At 41.8% G+C, this 16,410-nt stretch overlaps 1 protein-coding gene across 3 annotated transcripts in view; it reads right to left on the bottom strand.

The window, feature by feature from the left end:
* Window positions 1–1,549: 1,549 nt before the first annotated feature.
* Window positions 1,550–16,410, bottom strand: part of LOC129541569 (SLAM family member 8-like) — a 28,021-nt gene continuing 13,160 nt past the window's right edge. For 2 of the 3 annotated variants that reach the window (XM_055403536.2, XM_088835906.1), the window contains 4 exons: window positions 14,853–15,143; window positions 12,912–13,045; window positions 12,619–12,709; window positions 12,161–12,354 (listed from right to left, as the gene is read on the bottom strand). In XM_055403536.2, coding sequence (XP_055259511.2) covers window positions 12,704–12,709; window positions 12,912–13,045; window positions 14,853–15,143 — 431 coding nt within the window. In that variant the 3' untranslated portion in view covers window positions 12,161–12,354; window positions 12,619–12,703. Of the gene's footprint in view, window positions 4,123–12,160; window positions 12,355–12,618; window positions 12,710–12,911; window positions 13,046–14,852; window positions 15,144–16,410 lie in introns of those variants that run through there. The other variant, XM_088835907.1, reaches the window with a different exon arrangement.

Below are 16,410 nucleotides of genomic sequence, written 5' to 3'. Positions count from 1 at the left end.
AGTCGCTCAGTCGTGTCTGACCCTTAGCGACCCCACTTTCCTTATCTGTAAAGTTTTGATTTCTCCGTTAACTTTGAATGAGATTCTTGCCAGGTAGAGTAATCTTGGTTGTAGATTTTTCCTTTTCTGTATTTTAAGCATATCCTACCTTTACCTACTGGTCAGCAGAGTTTCTGCAGAAAGGTCAGCTATTAACTGTATGGGGCTTCCCTTGTATGTTACTTGTTGCTTTTTTTAATAATTAAAATTCCAGCTTTATTGAGATGAAACACATTGAAAGTTTAAGGTGTTTAGTGTGATTTGATACACATATGTATTGTGAAATGATTATAACAATAAATTTAGTTAACACCACACAAGCGGTTTTCTTTTTTACTATAATAGATTTACATTTAATTAATTTATATTAATCTTATATCCTATTCAAATATATTTAAAATTTTGTATCTCATACATTGCAATTAAATGTCCATAGGACATTTAGAAAAGCTGGCAACAAGATAAACATTACAAATTTCAAAAAGTATAATTCACTTTTTGTGTGTGTGATTCAGTTATACATATACACATATATTACTTGGGAAATTATTTTCCAATATAGGTTATTATAAGATATTGACTATAATTCTCTGTGCTATACAGTAAATCTTCATTGCTTGTTTCATATATTATTTTTAATTTAGAAATTTAGTGTTCTACTCATACTGAGTCAAACATATGGAATCAAAATGTCATAAAGTTTTTAGTTATGAAAAAATTCATGTTTTATAAATATATATAATACATATTACTTATATATATGCATACAAACCTTTCTACTATGCTTGATAAAAAGGCTTGAAAAAGAACATTTTTTAAAAAAAGAGACGGAAAAACTGGAAAACATAAACCAAATGAAATGGGAGCACTGAATATGGACAAGGAAAAATGAAACAAAGTATATAAAAGACTCTCATATAGTCCAGTTCTTTTTAAACATGTCTGTTCATTGGAAACATATCTGAAGCTTTGGCCAAAAAGAAAAAAAAAAAAACAGAAATACCAGGTATTTGTATTTTTCAAAAAAATTCCAAGATAATCTGCTATGCATCTACATTTTAAAAAGTGATAACAGGTTTTTCTATTAATTGGTAGTTTTGATGATATGTGATGTGCTGTATTTAGTCACTCAGTTGCATCTGATTCTGTGAGCCCATTGAATATAACCTATCAAATTCCTCTATCCATAGGGATTCTTCAGGCAAGAATACTGAAGTTGCCTTGCCCTCCTCCAAGCAATCTTCTCCACCCAGGGATTGAACCAGGTCTCCCACATTGCAGGTGGATTCTTTATTGTCTGAGCCACCAGGGAAGTCCTAGTATACTGGAGTGGGTAGCCTATCCCTTCTCCAGGGGAACTTCCAGTTCCAGGAATCAAATCCAGGTCTCCTGCATTGCAAGCAGATTCTTTACCAACTGAGCTACCAGGGAAGCCCTTTGATGATATAGAATTCTATTATTTTTCTGTTTACCAATCATGATACAATGGTATTAAGTAATTGTTGCATAATCATAATAGCAAAAGATATTTATCAGTTTTCACAATCAATATCCAGACAAAAATTAACAGGTAATTACAGTTGCAAGCCGTAATGGAAACATAATTAACCTAATAATATAAAATAATTACATGCAATTTGGAGAATCAAGCAGAGTGATGTGATAAGTGTATACATGTACATGTCCTCATCTGGTCTGCCAATCTATGTCTTTTGGTTGGTGCATTTAATCAGTTTACATATAAGGTAATAATAGAGATTTAAGGCCATGGAAACCCACTCCAGTACTCTTGCCTGGAAAATCCCATGGACGGAGGAGCCTGGTGGGGAACAGTCCACGGGGTCTCGAAGAGTCGGACACAACTGAGCGACTTCACTTTCACTTTTCACTTTCATGCACTGGAGAAGGAAATGGAAACCCACTCCAGTATTCTTGCCTGGAGAATCCCAGGGATGGGAGCCTGGTGGGCTGCTATCTATGGGGTCGCACAGAGTCGGACACGACTGACGTGACTTAGTAGTAGCAGCAGCAGCGTGATCTTATTACCATTTTCTTGATTGTTTGGAGTTTATTTTCTGTAGGTATGTCTTTTCCTTCTCTTTCTTCTTGCCTAGAGAAATTCCTTGAGCATTTGTTATAAAGCTTGTTTGGTGGTGCTAAATTCTCTTAACTATTGCTTCTCTGGAAAGCTTTTAATTTCATCGTCAAATCTGAAGAAGAGCCATGCTGAGCAGAGTATTCATGATTGTAGGTTCCTTCCTTTCTTCCTTAAATATGTCATGCCATTCCCTTTTGGCTTCTAGAGTTTCTGTTGAGACATCAGTTGATAGCCTGATGGCAGTTCCCTTGTATATTATTTGCTGTTTTTCCCAAGTTGCTCTTAATATTTTGTCTGTCTTTAAATTTTGTCATTTTGATTACTATGTGTCTTAGTTTGTTCCTCCTTGGTCTTACCCTGCCTGGGACTCTCCATGCTTCCTGGACGTGGTTGACTATTTCCTTTTCCATGTTAAGGAACTTATCAGCTATTATCTCTTCAAATATTTTCTTAGATCCTTTCTCTCTCTCTTCTCCTTCTGGCACCCATATAACGCAAACGTTCATGCATTTAATGTTGTCCCTTAGGCCTCTTAGGTTCTCTTCATTTCTTTTTTTCTGTATTATGTTCTATGGCAGTGATCTCCACCATTCTGTCCAGGTCATTTATTTGTACTTCGGTCTCATTATTATACTATGGATTCCTTCTAGCATATTATTCATCTCTGCTTACTTATTCTTTAGTTCTTATGGGTATTTGGTAAACATTTCTTGTATCTTCTCAATCTTTGCCTCCATTCTTTTTCCAAGATCCTGAATTATATTCACTATCATTATCCTGAATTCTTTTTCTGGGAAGCTGCCTATCTCTGCTTCATTTAATTGTTTTTCTGGGGATTTATCTTGTCCCTTCATTTGAGACATAACTTTCTGCTTTTTCATACTGATTAACTTTCTGTAATGTGGTTTTGTTTTAGATACTGTGGGATTGTGGTTCTTCTTGCTTTATCTGTCTGCCCTCTGAAGGATGAGGTTAAGAGGCTTGTGTAAGCTTCCTGATGGGAGGGACTGGTCTGGTGGGAAGCATCTTGTTGAGTACAACTTTAATTCAATTATCTGCTGATGGGTGGGGTCACACTCCTGCCCTAGTTGTTTTTTGGGCTGTGGAAACCCAACCCTTGAATCTACAGCTCTATCAGTTCAGTTCAGTCTTTCAGCTGTGTCTGACTCTTTGCGACCCCATGGACAACAGCATGCCAGGCTTCCCTGTCCATCACAAACTCCCAGAGCTTGCTTACACTCATGTCTATCAAATCAGTGATGCTATCCAACCATCTTATCCTCTGTCTCCCCTTCTCCTCCTGCCTTCAATCTTTCCCTGCAACAGGGTCTTTTCCAATGAGTCAGTTCTTGACATCAGGTGGTCAAAGTACTGGAGCTTTAGCTTCAGCATCAGTCCTTCCAGTGAATATTCAGTACTGATTTCCTTTAGGATTGACTGGTTGGATGTTCTTGCAGTCCAATAAACTCTCAAGAGTCTTCTCCAACACCAAAGTTCAAAAGCATCAGTTCTTCAGTGCTCAGCTTTATTTATGGTCCAAGTCTCACATCCATACATAATTGCTGGAAAAGCCATAGCTTTGACTATATGGACCTTTGTCAGCAAAGTAATGTCTCTGATTTTTAATATGTTATCTAGGTTGGTCAATGTGTTTCTTTCAAGGTGCAAGCATCTTTTAATTGCATGACTTCAGTCACCATCTGCAGTAATTTTGGAGCCCAAGAAAATAAAGCCTGGCATAGTTTCCCCGACTGTTTTCCGTGGAGTGATAGGACCAGATGCCATGATCTTCGTTTTTTGAATGTTGAGTTTTAAGACAGCTTTTTCACTCTCCTCTTTCACTTTCATCAAGAGGATCTTTAGTTCCTCTTCACTCTCTGCCATAAAGGTGGTGCTATCTGCATATCTTAGGCTATTGATATTTCTCCTGGCAATCTTGAGTCCAGCTTATGATTCATAGAGCTTGGCATTTCGCATGATGTACTCTGAAAAGAAGGTAAATAATCAAGGTGACAATATACAGCCTCATCATACTCTTTTTTCAATCTGGAACCAGTCCATTGTTCCATGTCCCATTTTAACTGTTGCTTCTATGGTCTGGATTAGTGGTGATGTCCAAGAGGGTTTATGCCAAAGGGGACCTACTCAGACTACTGCTGCCAGTAACCCTCCCTGTGGTGAGCCTTTCCTGACTCACGCCTCCAGAGAAGACCCTCCAAAACTAGCAGGTTTCTTTGGCTCAGTTTGCTGTGGGGTCACTGCTTCTTTCCTTTGAGTCTTTGGTGCACACAAGGTTTAGTTTGTGCCCCCCAAGACTGGCATGTGTTTCCCCCAGTACTGTGGAAGTCTTGTAATCAAATACCACCGGCCTTCAAGGTCAGATTCCTGGAGGTTCCCAGTCCTTTTGTCAGATTCCCAGGGTGTGAAACCTTACTTGGGGTTCCTAACCTTCACAAAAGTGGGAGAACTTCTTTGGCATTACTGTTCTCCAGTTTGTGTGTCACCCACCTGACAGGTATGGTATTTGACTTTGTGTGATTGTGCCTCTCCTGCTGTCTCATTTCATCTTATTCTCTGTCTTTGGACATGGGGTATCTTTTTCTGGTAGGTTCCAGCGTCCTCCTGTCAATGTTTGTTCAACAACTAGTTGTGATTTTTATGCTCTAGTAGGAGATAAGCACCTCCTTTGACTCTGCCATCTTGAATTGGAAAACATTGCCTTGCTGCTTTTAATATTCTTTTATGCTTCATCTTTGTTAGTTTGATTAGTATGTGTCTTGGTGTGTTTCTCCTTGGGTTTATCTTGTTTGGGACTCTCTGTTCCTCTTAGACTTGATTTGACTATTTCCTTTCCCGTGTTGGGGAAGTTTTCATCTATGATCACTTCAAAAGTTTTTTCAGACCCTTCTTTTTCTCTTCTTCTTCTGGGATGCCTATGACTCAAATGTTCGTGCAATTATTATTGTCCTAGAAGTCTTTGAGACTATCCTCAATTCTTTTCATTCTTTTTTCTTTATTCTACTCTTTAGCAGTTATTTCTACCATTCTACCTTTCTGCTCACTTATCCGTTCATCTGCTTCAGTTATTCTGCTATTGTCCTAGAAGTCTTTGAGACTATCCTCAATTCTTTTCATTCTTTTTTCTTTATTCTACTCTTTAGCAGTTATTTCTACCATTCTACCTTTCTGCTCACTTATCCGTTCATCTGCTTCAGTTATTCTGCTTCAGTTATTCTGCTCACTTATCCGTTCATCTGCTTCAGATATTCAGGTTTCTTCTAGAGTATTTTTAATGTCAGTAATAGTGTTGTCCATCTTTGTTTATTCTTTATCTCTTCTAGGTCCTTGTTAAATGTGTTGATTCTTGCAATTTCTCTGTTCTATTTTTGAGGTTTTGAATTATCTTTACTATCATTATTATGAATTCTTTTTTAGGTAGTTTGCCTATTTCCTCATTTCTCTGGTCTTATGAGTTTCTACCTTGTTCCTTGATTTGGACAATATCTCTATATTTTCAATTTTTTCTAATATACTGTGTTTGAGATCTCCTTTCCCCAGGCTTCAGGGTCATATTCCTTTTTCCTTTTGATTTCTGCCTTTGGTGGGTAAGGTTGGTTCAGTGGTTTGTGTAGGTGGTATTTGGGGGGAGTGTTCATGGGAATCCTGTCTGTTGATGACTGGGTTTATGTTTCTGTCTAGCTTGGTTTTTGTGTGAGCTTCCTGTACTGGGTGCTGGGTCTTGTATACAGGAGGAAGCCTTCATGGAAAATCTTACTATTTAATACTCCCTGGGGTTTGGAGATCTCTGGCAGTCAAGGGTCCTGGACTCAGCACTCCTGCGCCAAAGACTCAGGCCTGATCTCTGGCTGGGGAACCAAGATTCCACAAGTAATTTATCATGGCATTAAAGGGGATTAAAACAAACACACAAAAACAAAATGAGAAGCAAAAGACGAACCCCAGAGAAATGGTACATACAAAGTCAGACATTGAAAACAATGGAACACACACCCACACACACACCCAAAGAATACCAAAACAATCCAAAGGAAAGAAAGTACAAGAGAGTGACCTGGAAAGCAAAGGAAACCAAAAACGATATAAACCAAATTTAAAACAAAACTGACTAAATCACAAACAAGAAAACAAAAACAAAACAAAGTGCCAACTGAGGAATAAAGCAAAGAAAACTAAACAAACGAACAAACATGTTGGAAAAAAGAAAGCAAAGGAAGAAAGGAAGGAAAATAGAAAAGCAAAGTTAAATAGAAGTATATAAAAAGATATATATATATTATATATGTATATATATATAATATATATATATAGCTACAGCAAGAAAAGAACAGTAAGAAAAACAAAAGGAAAAATTTTTAAATCAGTAAAAAGACTTTTAAAATAAAATTATATATAACCACCCCCAGAAATGCAAAAGGCCAACATGGATGTACAAGTATATGAAGGAAATAAAAAGTGTTATTTTTAAAAAGTTCTCCAAATCTTCAATATGCTAATAGTAACAAAAAAATCAACAACAATAGCAACAGACGAAGAAAAGAAGGAAAATCCAGAACCAACTGCAGAACAAATAAAAATATAAGAATAATAATAAATGTTTTTCTCAGATATCATCTGCCAGTGTCCTTTCCCTTGCTGTGAGTCACAGTCCACCTGTCTCCCTAGGATGCCCTCCAATACTGGGCTGCCCTCTGGACCTGCTATGGGGATAGCTCAGACTCTAATGTGGTCATACTGCTACGTATTCTTGCCTCTGAAGTGCACATCTGCTAGAGCTACTGCTTTTTCTTTTGTGGGCCTCGTATTGTCCTTTTATATATTCCATAGACACAGAGTCTACCTAATTAGTCATGTGGATTTAATCTGTAACTTGCACAGCTGGTGAGAAGGTTTTCAGTCCTCTTCCTTATCCACACTGCCCCTGGATTTCAACTGTGGTTTTAACTCCACCTCTGCATTTGGATCCTCCGCAGGAGTTTTCTCTTCAGGCTGCCCTGGAGGAATTTGGTCTGACCCAGTGAGGACCTACAAAATGGACATCTGGAAGAATTCGGTAAATTCTTGGAAAGGTACAGGTTTTGAAGACAGAATCAGGAAGAATTAACAATATAAATAGACCTATCACAAGTAATGAAATTAAATTTTAATTAAATATTTTTCAACAAAGTCCTGAATCAGATGGCTTCACAGGTGAATTCTATCAAACATTTAGAGAAGAACTAACACATATCCTTCTCAAACTCTTCCAAACACTTGTAGAGAGAAGAACACTACCAAATTCATTCTAGGAGGCCACCATCACACTAATACCAAAGTCAGACAATGATATCACACACAAAAAATTACAAATCGGTGTTAGAGACACAGTCACAAAAATCCTCAACAAAACACTAGCAAACTGAATCTGACAATGCACTAAAAAATTCATACAATACAATCAAGAGAGATTCATGCTAGGGAGGCAAGGATTGTTGACTATATGGAGTTCAAGAGCTTTAGAATCCAACACTTAGATTTCAATTCCAGCTCTGCCACCTACTAGGTATGTGCCATTTTCTGGGAATAATAATGGTATTTGCATGATAGGATTGCAGTTTATTCTTTGAGGCCTCAATACCAACTGTCTTTAAACAATAGCCCAGAATAACTGTACCCTGTCACACAGCCTTGTGAAAGTACTCTGGAGAAAAATAGAGCGTTAAGGAGGAAGGAAGCCACCAGAAGGAGTTTGCAGTTTTATATAGGGACATCAGGGGTCTTACTGAGAAGTTAACATCTGAACAAAGACCTGAAGTAGGTCAGGAAAGGAGACATGTGGATACCTGGAGGGAGAGAATTCTAGAGACGAAGGAGCATGCACAGAGTATTGAAGGCATAGCAGGAAGCCCAATATCCTAGAGTGCATTAAGGAAGGAGGGGAGTAAGGAAGATGAGGCCAAACGATACAGCACCTTCCAGATAAAGGGAGCTAATGGGGTAGTTCCGAGCTCACAAGTAATGGGATGCAAATTAGGTTCAGAAAAGATTCATCTGGGTGGTATTGTGAAAATAGACTTTAAAGGATTAAAGACAAAAGTGAGAGATTCTGAGGCAACTGTGATAATCCAAGTGGACCAAGGAGGTGGTGAGAGGCATTTGGTTATAAACATATGTTTTTCATATTCAGTTCAGTTCAGTTCAGTCGCTCAGTCGTGTCCGACTCTCCGCGACCCCATGAATCACAGCACGCCAGGCCTCCCTGTCCATCACCAACTCCCGGAGTTCACTCAGACTCATGTCCATCGAGTCGGTGATGCCATCCAGCCATCTCATTCTCTGTCGTCCCTGTCTACTCCCGCACCCAATCTCTCCCAGCATCAGAGTCTTTTCCAGTGAGTCAACTCGTCACATGAGGTGGCCAAAGTATTGGAGCTTCAGCTTTAGCATCAGTCCTTCCAATGAACACCCAGGATTGATCTCCTTTAGAATGGACTGGTTGGATCTCCTTGCACATAGATGCACAAAAATAAGTATTCAAATATATATAGAATGCTGAGATATATTTTCTACAGAGAGTGAAAAAGAAATGAAAATGAAAAAAACAAAAGAATGAAGTCAAGGTTAATAGCCAGAAAAAAAAAAAAAATGGAAGGACTGAGGTGACATTTGGAGGGATGAGAAACTCTACAGGAAGAATGTTTGGGGAATTTGAGTTTCAGCAAATCAGGATGGAGATACCTATTATACATGCATAGGGAGATGTCAAGTAAACAGTTGGATATTCACACTATGGAGTCCAGGGATGGAGTCCAGGAACGGATTGCATTTCTAAGTCTTTTTTGCCACAGAAGGTCATAGGATTTCTGCATGGTCAGAGCATCAAAAAGAAATGGGTGTAGACAGTGAAGCGAGGTCATCTGGGTATAAACGTTGGCAATTGAAAAATTTAGAAGTTGGAATGATATTGATAAAGGAAACTTCGGAGCAACCGAAGTGGCTGCAAAGTGAAAATAGTGTTTCAGGAAGTATAGGTCCACTGTGGCTGAGAACTTACGGGAAATAAGGCCTGAAAATTGACCACTGGATTTAAGAGCATAAAGTCAGCATAGTGACCAGACAAAAGCAAACTCAGTGGAGAGGTAGAAACAATGCATAGAAAATGGGAGAAAGAAATTTCTTCAAATAAGGCACACAAATTGTCAGTTCAATATTCAACATGAACAATTTGAGAAAAGCAATTCAGGGCCACAAGCAGTTTCCACTTCAAAAGCACTAGGATGGCTAAAATTTTAAAAATAAATAAATAATGAAAGTTTGAGATGATGTGGACAAACTCTCATATATTGCTGGTGGAAATGTAAAAGTGTTGCAGCTGCAGGTGGAAGACAGGAATGAGAGAAGACGAGCAAGTAGAGGAAGATTTAGGAAGGATAGCACAACAGATGATAGTAACTGTTTGTGTGCCTGAAATGACAGAGAGAAAGAATTAAATTGAGTGAAATTAATATACCCTCACTGAGATTATGAGATTACATCATTTACAACTAGGGAGAGTACTTACCATCGATAGACTTTAATTTTCCATTTTTATATTGGGGATTTCAGCATCACATAATTCTTGAATATTCATGAATAATAATGGAAAGGGAAGCTGACTTGAGAATAGGGATGCTGAAATTCACAACACACATTGTTTAGAGAAAGGAACTCCCACAAGACCCAAGAAGAAGAAGCATCCCTGCTTCCGGTGTCTCCTCTGAGCCAGAAGGCAGGACCTCTCACTGCATATCTCCCACCCGCATCTACCATCTCAATGTCCTCCTAAGGAGCAATTCCACTTTCAGCCACCGACTGCTTCATCCATCATCAGGATGAACTCATTCCACGTTGAGGCACCTGAGTCAGAACCGGGATCCTTGGAAGAGGAGCAAATGGAAGATCATTTTTGAATACTTCAAGATTCCAAGGTCTTCAGTGACCATGTGGCAAAGGATAAGATATGAATGCTGGAATTTTCTAACATTAGATTTAAGAAATTTCTCTGATACCAACTATATATTGTCCTGCAAAATAGGAACAGTAATATCTATTCTAAAGACTTCTTATAAGAAGAAATAATACTTATAAAATTCACAGGACAAAACCTGGTTGAATACAGGCTTGCAATGTTGAGTTCCTTTTCTTTTTCGTCTTATGCTTTGAGAAGCGAGTTGGGTGGGAGGGGGCCAATGGGTCGTCACATCTTACACTGCATTTGGACTGATGGCACTGATAGAAGCCATGACCGATCACCTGGGATGCCAGTGAGAGAGGTCATCTTCTCTCTTAACCTTCTGTTCAGCCTGAGCTAAACAGGCTAAAAGCAGCCTTATTATAGAAACGCCATTTTTTCATTATCCATGTACCTCCCAGCAGGATACTAGCACTGGTTCCTAATGCTCAAGATTTTAAGTCAGAATCTTGCTTTCTGAGGTCAGAAACGAAGCAGCTAAGCTTGCTGAGGTGGAAGTGGAATCAAGAGACCCAGACATCTAGATCAGCAGACCAGGGACAACAAATCACAGAACTACAGTGAGTCTATCTCTGACTGAAGAACTGGAACTCAAGGCAAGAAGCAAAGGCTTTGATGAGGTGAGTACCCTCAGGAAGAGGAGAAGCTCCCACACAATCCAGTGCAGGCTGCCTTAGGTCATCAGGAGGCTGGAGGTGGGTAGGGTAGCCAGGCAGAGTGGTTGAAGGTCATCACGTTAATCTTTCTTCCTTGTAGGTTTATTATCAAAAAGACTTCTGTAGACTGTGCTCTGGGTCTCAATCGGCTGAGTCCCTGTGGGAGCTAGGTGGAGGCTGGCTTACACTCTTCACAGAGAGAGGTGCTTATCTCTTGGCACTGGCCTCCTAAAGACACAGCACCCTTCTGAGGGAGGTACAGGTGAGGTTAGCAGAGAAGGGTGATGACCAACCCAAGGCAAACTATGGTAGGGGACTTGGTTTTGTTCAATGTGTCTGAAAAGGTCAAATGTGGAAGAGACCATTTCCAAATTTTAAGGAACATATAGAACAGGTGACCTGGAAGGGGGCTTTGTGTTGGATGGTAGAATTCAAACAACAGGGATAAGAAGAAGGGACAGGGCAGGCAACAGCATTTCAGGCAGAAGGATGTGAGTGAGCAAAGAGGAGGCTGACTAGGATCTGAGGCCAGCAGGTTGTGAGGGCTGAGGGTCAGAAGAGGCAGGAGAAGGCTGGTTCAGATCTTCCTTAAACTTCACTCCTCACAGCAGCTTCATCAGAGTGTGTATGTGGGTGGGTGGGAGCACCCTGCACTTCCATTCTAATGACCCCCACCCCAGACAGGAAAGGCCTGAGGCTGCTTTCCTAAGAATACAAATCCAGCCTGGTTCTTATCTGAGACACAGAACATTTGCAAGGGCTAGAAACAGTACAAACTCCTCTTTCCACTCCACAGGAGGTAGATTTGAGGTCCATGAACCGAAGCTGAGGTTAGTTCTAGTGATCAGGAGGAACAAGGGATGTGGCGTAGGGTATAATGTAAACTGGCTATGCCCCCAATGTACATACAGACACATACACACCGTGCCGAACACTCAACTTTTGCCCTACACAGGGTGCAAAGCAAAACTCAGGACAGTCCTTTATGGACTCCCACCTACCCATGTGGCTTCCATAGACTCCCAAATCAGCACCCAGCACCAAGGTCCTAACCTCTTCCTCCGTGTCCTGGTAAACATCTTCCACACTGTCCCCATGCCTGAGCTTATGTTCTCAGAAAGATATACACCACCACACAGGAGAGGCTGTGGGGATTATTATGTGTAGGAAGGTCCTCTTTGGAAAGCTTCAGGAGAAGAGGGGCTAGGCACTGAGTCAATGATGGAGGAAGAGGATTCATCCGGGAGGGTGAGGATCCTGAGTGGGAGGGAAGCTTGGGGAGGTGTCAGAGGATGTCAGAAGGACACGTGCACCCAGAGAGTTGGCAGCAGGAAAGTCAGAGTAGCACAGACCAGGGGTAGCTGCAGCCGAACCAGTGCTGGAGAGGGTGCAGGTGTCTGCAGGAATCAGGCTGTGTGAGTGGAGGTGTTCTAGGAGTGCCGAGTCTCCTGCTTCCTCCAATTAAATTATCTTCATGGGCCCACTTTCTGGCTTGTGGATCTCACTGCAGACTCTAAAAGGCTCCTTTTCTTCTGAATATGTTCACCATTTACCTTTGAATGAAAGACATAGGGTTTCTAAAGAGCTGAGAGAGGCACCAGAGTGATCCACATGGAACCAATGCTGCAGATATGAACCACATGTGAATTCCCCCAAAGTGACCAGCTCGACATTGACCCCAAGTTTGAAATGTTCTTTGTAAATACCATCTACCACATGGTGAGAGACAGCAGGCCCATGAACAGCAGATGACTGGGTTGACAGACTCAGTAGAAGGACCCATGAGAGCCCAGGCTGGCACAGCTCCCACTTCTCACCTTGTATGTGGCCTCTCCAGATGCCTGCTGGCTCAGCTCTGCATACAGTCTCCACCATCATTGTCCCTTTGTTTCTCCTGAAATTCTATACCTGAGTCATACACAAAGTGAAGCTTGAACCTTGGCCTTGAAAACATACCTTCCCCCAAGGCAATGAACCCCACGGCCAAGCACACACCCACCTTCCCCTTCCCCAGAGATAATCCTTGAGCAGCAAAATGCAGGAGGAAGGCAGCCAAGGGGTCAATGGGGGAGGGGTGGGATGTGGGGCAGGAAGGAGAAGTGAAACTTGCCTCTTCAGTCTCTATCTTCCTCTTGTTCCCACGTATCTTCCAAAGGAACAGTCCAACTCCAGGGATCAACAGCATAACCACAACAGCCTTTATGATGCATGGCAGGGGTTCAGCGCTGGCCTGTCCATGTGAATCTGTTTTCCTCACACAGAAAGAATGAAGAAAGTTAAGGAAAGACAGAACTTGTAATACCCATTGCCAAGGGGAGATATAGAGAGAGGAGATGGTGAAGTCTGAGCGAAAGAGGAAAGAGTGAGGCAGTATCATTCATTCACCCAGGTCCCGAGCTCCTGCTTGATGCCAGGGATGCTGAGAGGAGCAAGCCAGGGTCACACAGGGGGAAGACTGAAAATACCAAAGTCTTCCAGCCAGAGAGATGGCAGTGCCATAGAAGTTTATACCTTATACACTGGTCTTCAAGGAGGGCCTCCCAGAAGAGGTAATGCAAAAACTCAGCCTTGAAGGAGGAATAGGAGTTTACCAGACATTCAGACTGGGTACAGCGTTACAAGAAGGAGTGGAAATGGCTGTTTCCACTTCCATTTGTTTGTTCCATAGCAAATCTCCAGCTCTAGGGGTTGCAATCACCCTTGACCAGCAGGTAGGAAAGGATAGGGCAAGGGCGAGCTGGGCAAAGAGGATCAGAGGAAGGAAGGGGCTTTTTCCAGAGGGTCTTGTGGGTCACGCTGAGTGTTGAACTTTATCTGAGACACCAGAATGGGACCAAGGGAAAGGTATCATGAGATTTTAAGTGATGCTGACGTATCAGCTCCCACCAGCAGCTCATGGGAGACGGCTAGAGGTGCTGGACTGCACACAGGATACCAGGTCGTTCATTCAGTGAAATAGTAACTAAGCAGTGCTAGAAGCTTTGTTTGGTAAGAATTCAAAGGAGAACAGGACAAGTCCTCAGCCCTCAGGGTGTTCCAGGCTATGGAGAAGACAAACCCATCAATAGCATTGCTATTCAGTGTGGGGTGGCCACGGACTGCTCCTTTAAACGGATGATGCCTCAGGCAGGACAATTACAGCAGCTGCAGTGCCTGTGGGACATGAGATTGAGGTACCCTTTGTTCAAACTTGATTCATAATGCTACTATAACCAAGTGCAGGACACTGGTTACATGCCGGTCACCTGAGGGAAATCCTTCAATAGGAACAAGTAAGGAAGTGAAAAACCCTTGGGAGGTTTGATGGTAGAGGAAACTGCATTTCCAGAGGCTCAGAAACTTGCAATTGCAGGACACATTCAGGGAAGCGAAGCAAACAATTCAGTGTGAAGTGTATGAGGTAAGGAACATGGGCAGAGGAGCTTCAGAACCCTGAGTCCTGCAGGGAGTCCCTGGGTCAGACTCCTACAGATGATACAGACCAATCACAAAATCCAATTGCTTTTCAAAAGACTACAGTGGATGATGCACTATGGATAGTGAATTAGGTGGGAGAAGTACCGGGAAACTATTGCCCTGGACCAGACCTGACACTGCCCTGCAGCAGCTCGTAGGGAAGGAGCTCCCCAGAGGGCAACAGGCAGGCAGGTGCAGGCAGCAAGGACAACGGGTCAGGAGAGGGGTGAGCCCTCAGAGATATATATATCTCTAGGGAGTGCTTTTGCTGTTGCAGCTCTAGTTCTCTTCACCTCCCCCACACCACCCCACACCAGGGCCAGCTAGGACAGGGAATAGATCATCTTGAGTTGTGTGGTCAAGATTTTCATTAAAAACAAATCCCTGTTTCTTGAGTGAAATGTGGGGATGGAGTTGTACTGGTAGGCAAGTTCTTGAGAGACAGTTAAAAGCAGGCATGCTGTGGCTGTACCTATCAGACTCCTTTATGGGGTGACCCAATAAAAGATGGGGCTAATAACATGGTAGGGAGAAAAGCCCATGACCCTCACCCCTGAGATCTACAGTGCCCCTCCCCTCTGGCAGGTGCACTCACCAGGAACACAGACTTTCCCCAGGTCTAAGGTGACAGTTTTCTGGTCCACCTGATTGCTGACCACACAGGTCAAGCTGGCACTGGGTTGGCTCAGGGGCAGGCTCAAAGTCAGGGTCCAGGATTTGGAGGATGGACCCAGCATTATTCTCTGCTCCCTAGGAAGGCCCATGCTCCCCCAGGTCACCTTCAGGTCCTCTGTGTCCCTTGAGGCTGTGCACTCCAGGGTGGCATTGCACCAGCCTGGTGTGACAGATGCGGATTTGACCAGGATCTGGGGAAGTGGTGCAGGATCTGGGAGGCAAGAAAGAAAAGAATGGGGATCACATGAATGGAGAACATTTCAGTCTGCACATTCTCACCTATTATCTCACTGAAACCCTGGCTGCTGCTGCTGCTGCGTCACTTCAGTCGTGTCCGACTCTGTGTGACCCCATAGACAGAAGCCCACCAGGGTCCCCCGTCCCTGGAATTCTCCAGGCAAGAACACTGGAGTGGGTTGCCATTTCCTTCTCCAATGAGCCCTGGCATTCTCCCCTTAATGACAGTGAACAGATTTTACAGATAAAACACAATTTGCAGAACTAGAACAAATTAATTTCACGATTTGTATGGAAATACAAAAAACCTCAAATAGCCAAAGCAATCTTGAGAAAGAAGAATGAACTGGAGAAATCAACCTTCCTGACTTCAGAAAGCCTACTACAAAGCCACAGTTCAAGACAGTATGGTACTGGCAAAAAAAGAGAAATATAGACCAATGGAACAAGATAGAAAGCCCAGAAATAAGCCCATGCACCTATGGGTATTTTATTTTTTAACAAAGGAGGCAAGAATATACAATGGGACAAAGACAGCCTCTTCAATAAATGGTGCTGGGAAAACTGGTCAACCACTTGTAAAAGAATGAAACTAGAACACTTTCTAACACCATACACAAAAATAAACTCAAAATGGATTAAAAATCTAAACATGAGACCAGAAACTATAAAACTCCTAGAGGAAAACATAGGCAAAACACTCTCTGACATAAATCACAGCAGGATCCTCTATGACCCACCTCCCAGAGTAATGGAAATAAAAGCAAAAATAAACAAATGGGACCTAATTAAGTTTAAAAGCTTTTGCACAATGAAGGAAACTATAAGCAAGGTGAAAAGACAATCCTCAGAATAGGAGAAAATGATAGCAAATGAAGTAACTGACAAAGAATTAATCTCAAAAACATACAAGCAGCTCCTGCAGCTCAATGCCAGAAAAATAAATGATCCAATACCAAAAAAAATGGGCCAAAGAACTAAACAGACATTTCTCCAAAGAAGACATACAGATGGCTAACAAACACATGAAAAGATGCTCAACATCACTCATTATCAGAGAAATACAAATCAAAATCACAATAAGGTACCATCTCATGCCGGCCAGAATGGCTGCTATCAAAAAGTCTACAAACAATAAATGCTGGAGAGGGTGCAGAGAAAAGTGTAAAACTTTTCCTGCACAGTGTAAAAACCCTCTTACACTGTTGGTGAGAATGCAAACTAGTACAGTCACTATGGAG

Source organism: Moschus berezovskii, chromosome 4 (genome assembly GCF_049115385.1).
Source record: "Moschus berezovskii isolate FMDL1 chromosome 4, NW_MosBer_1.0, whole genome shotgun sequence".
Taxonomy (NCBI): Eukaryota; Metazoa; Chordata; class Mammalia; order Artiodactyla; family Moschidae; genus Moschus; species Moschus berezovskii.
Note: the sequence above shows the minus strand (reverse complement) of the source record. Positions and strands in the feature narration are given on the sequence as shown.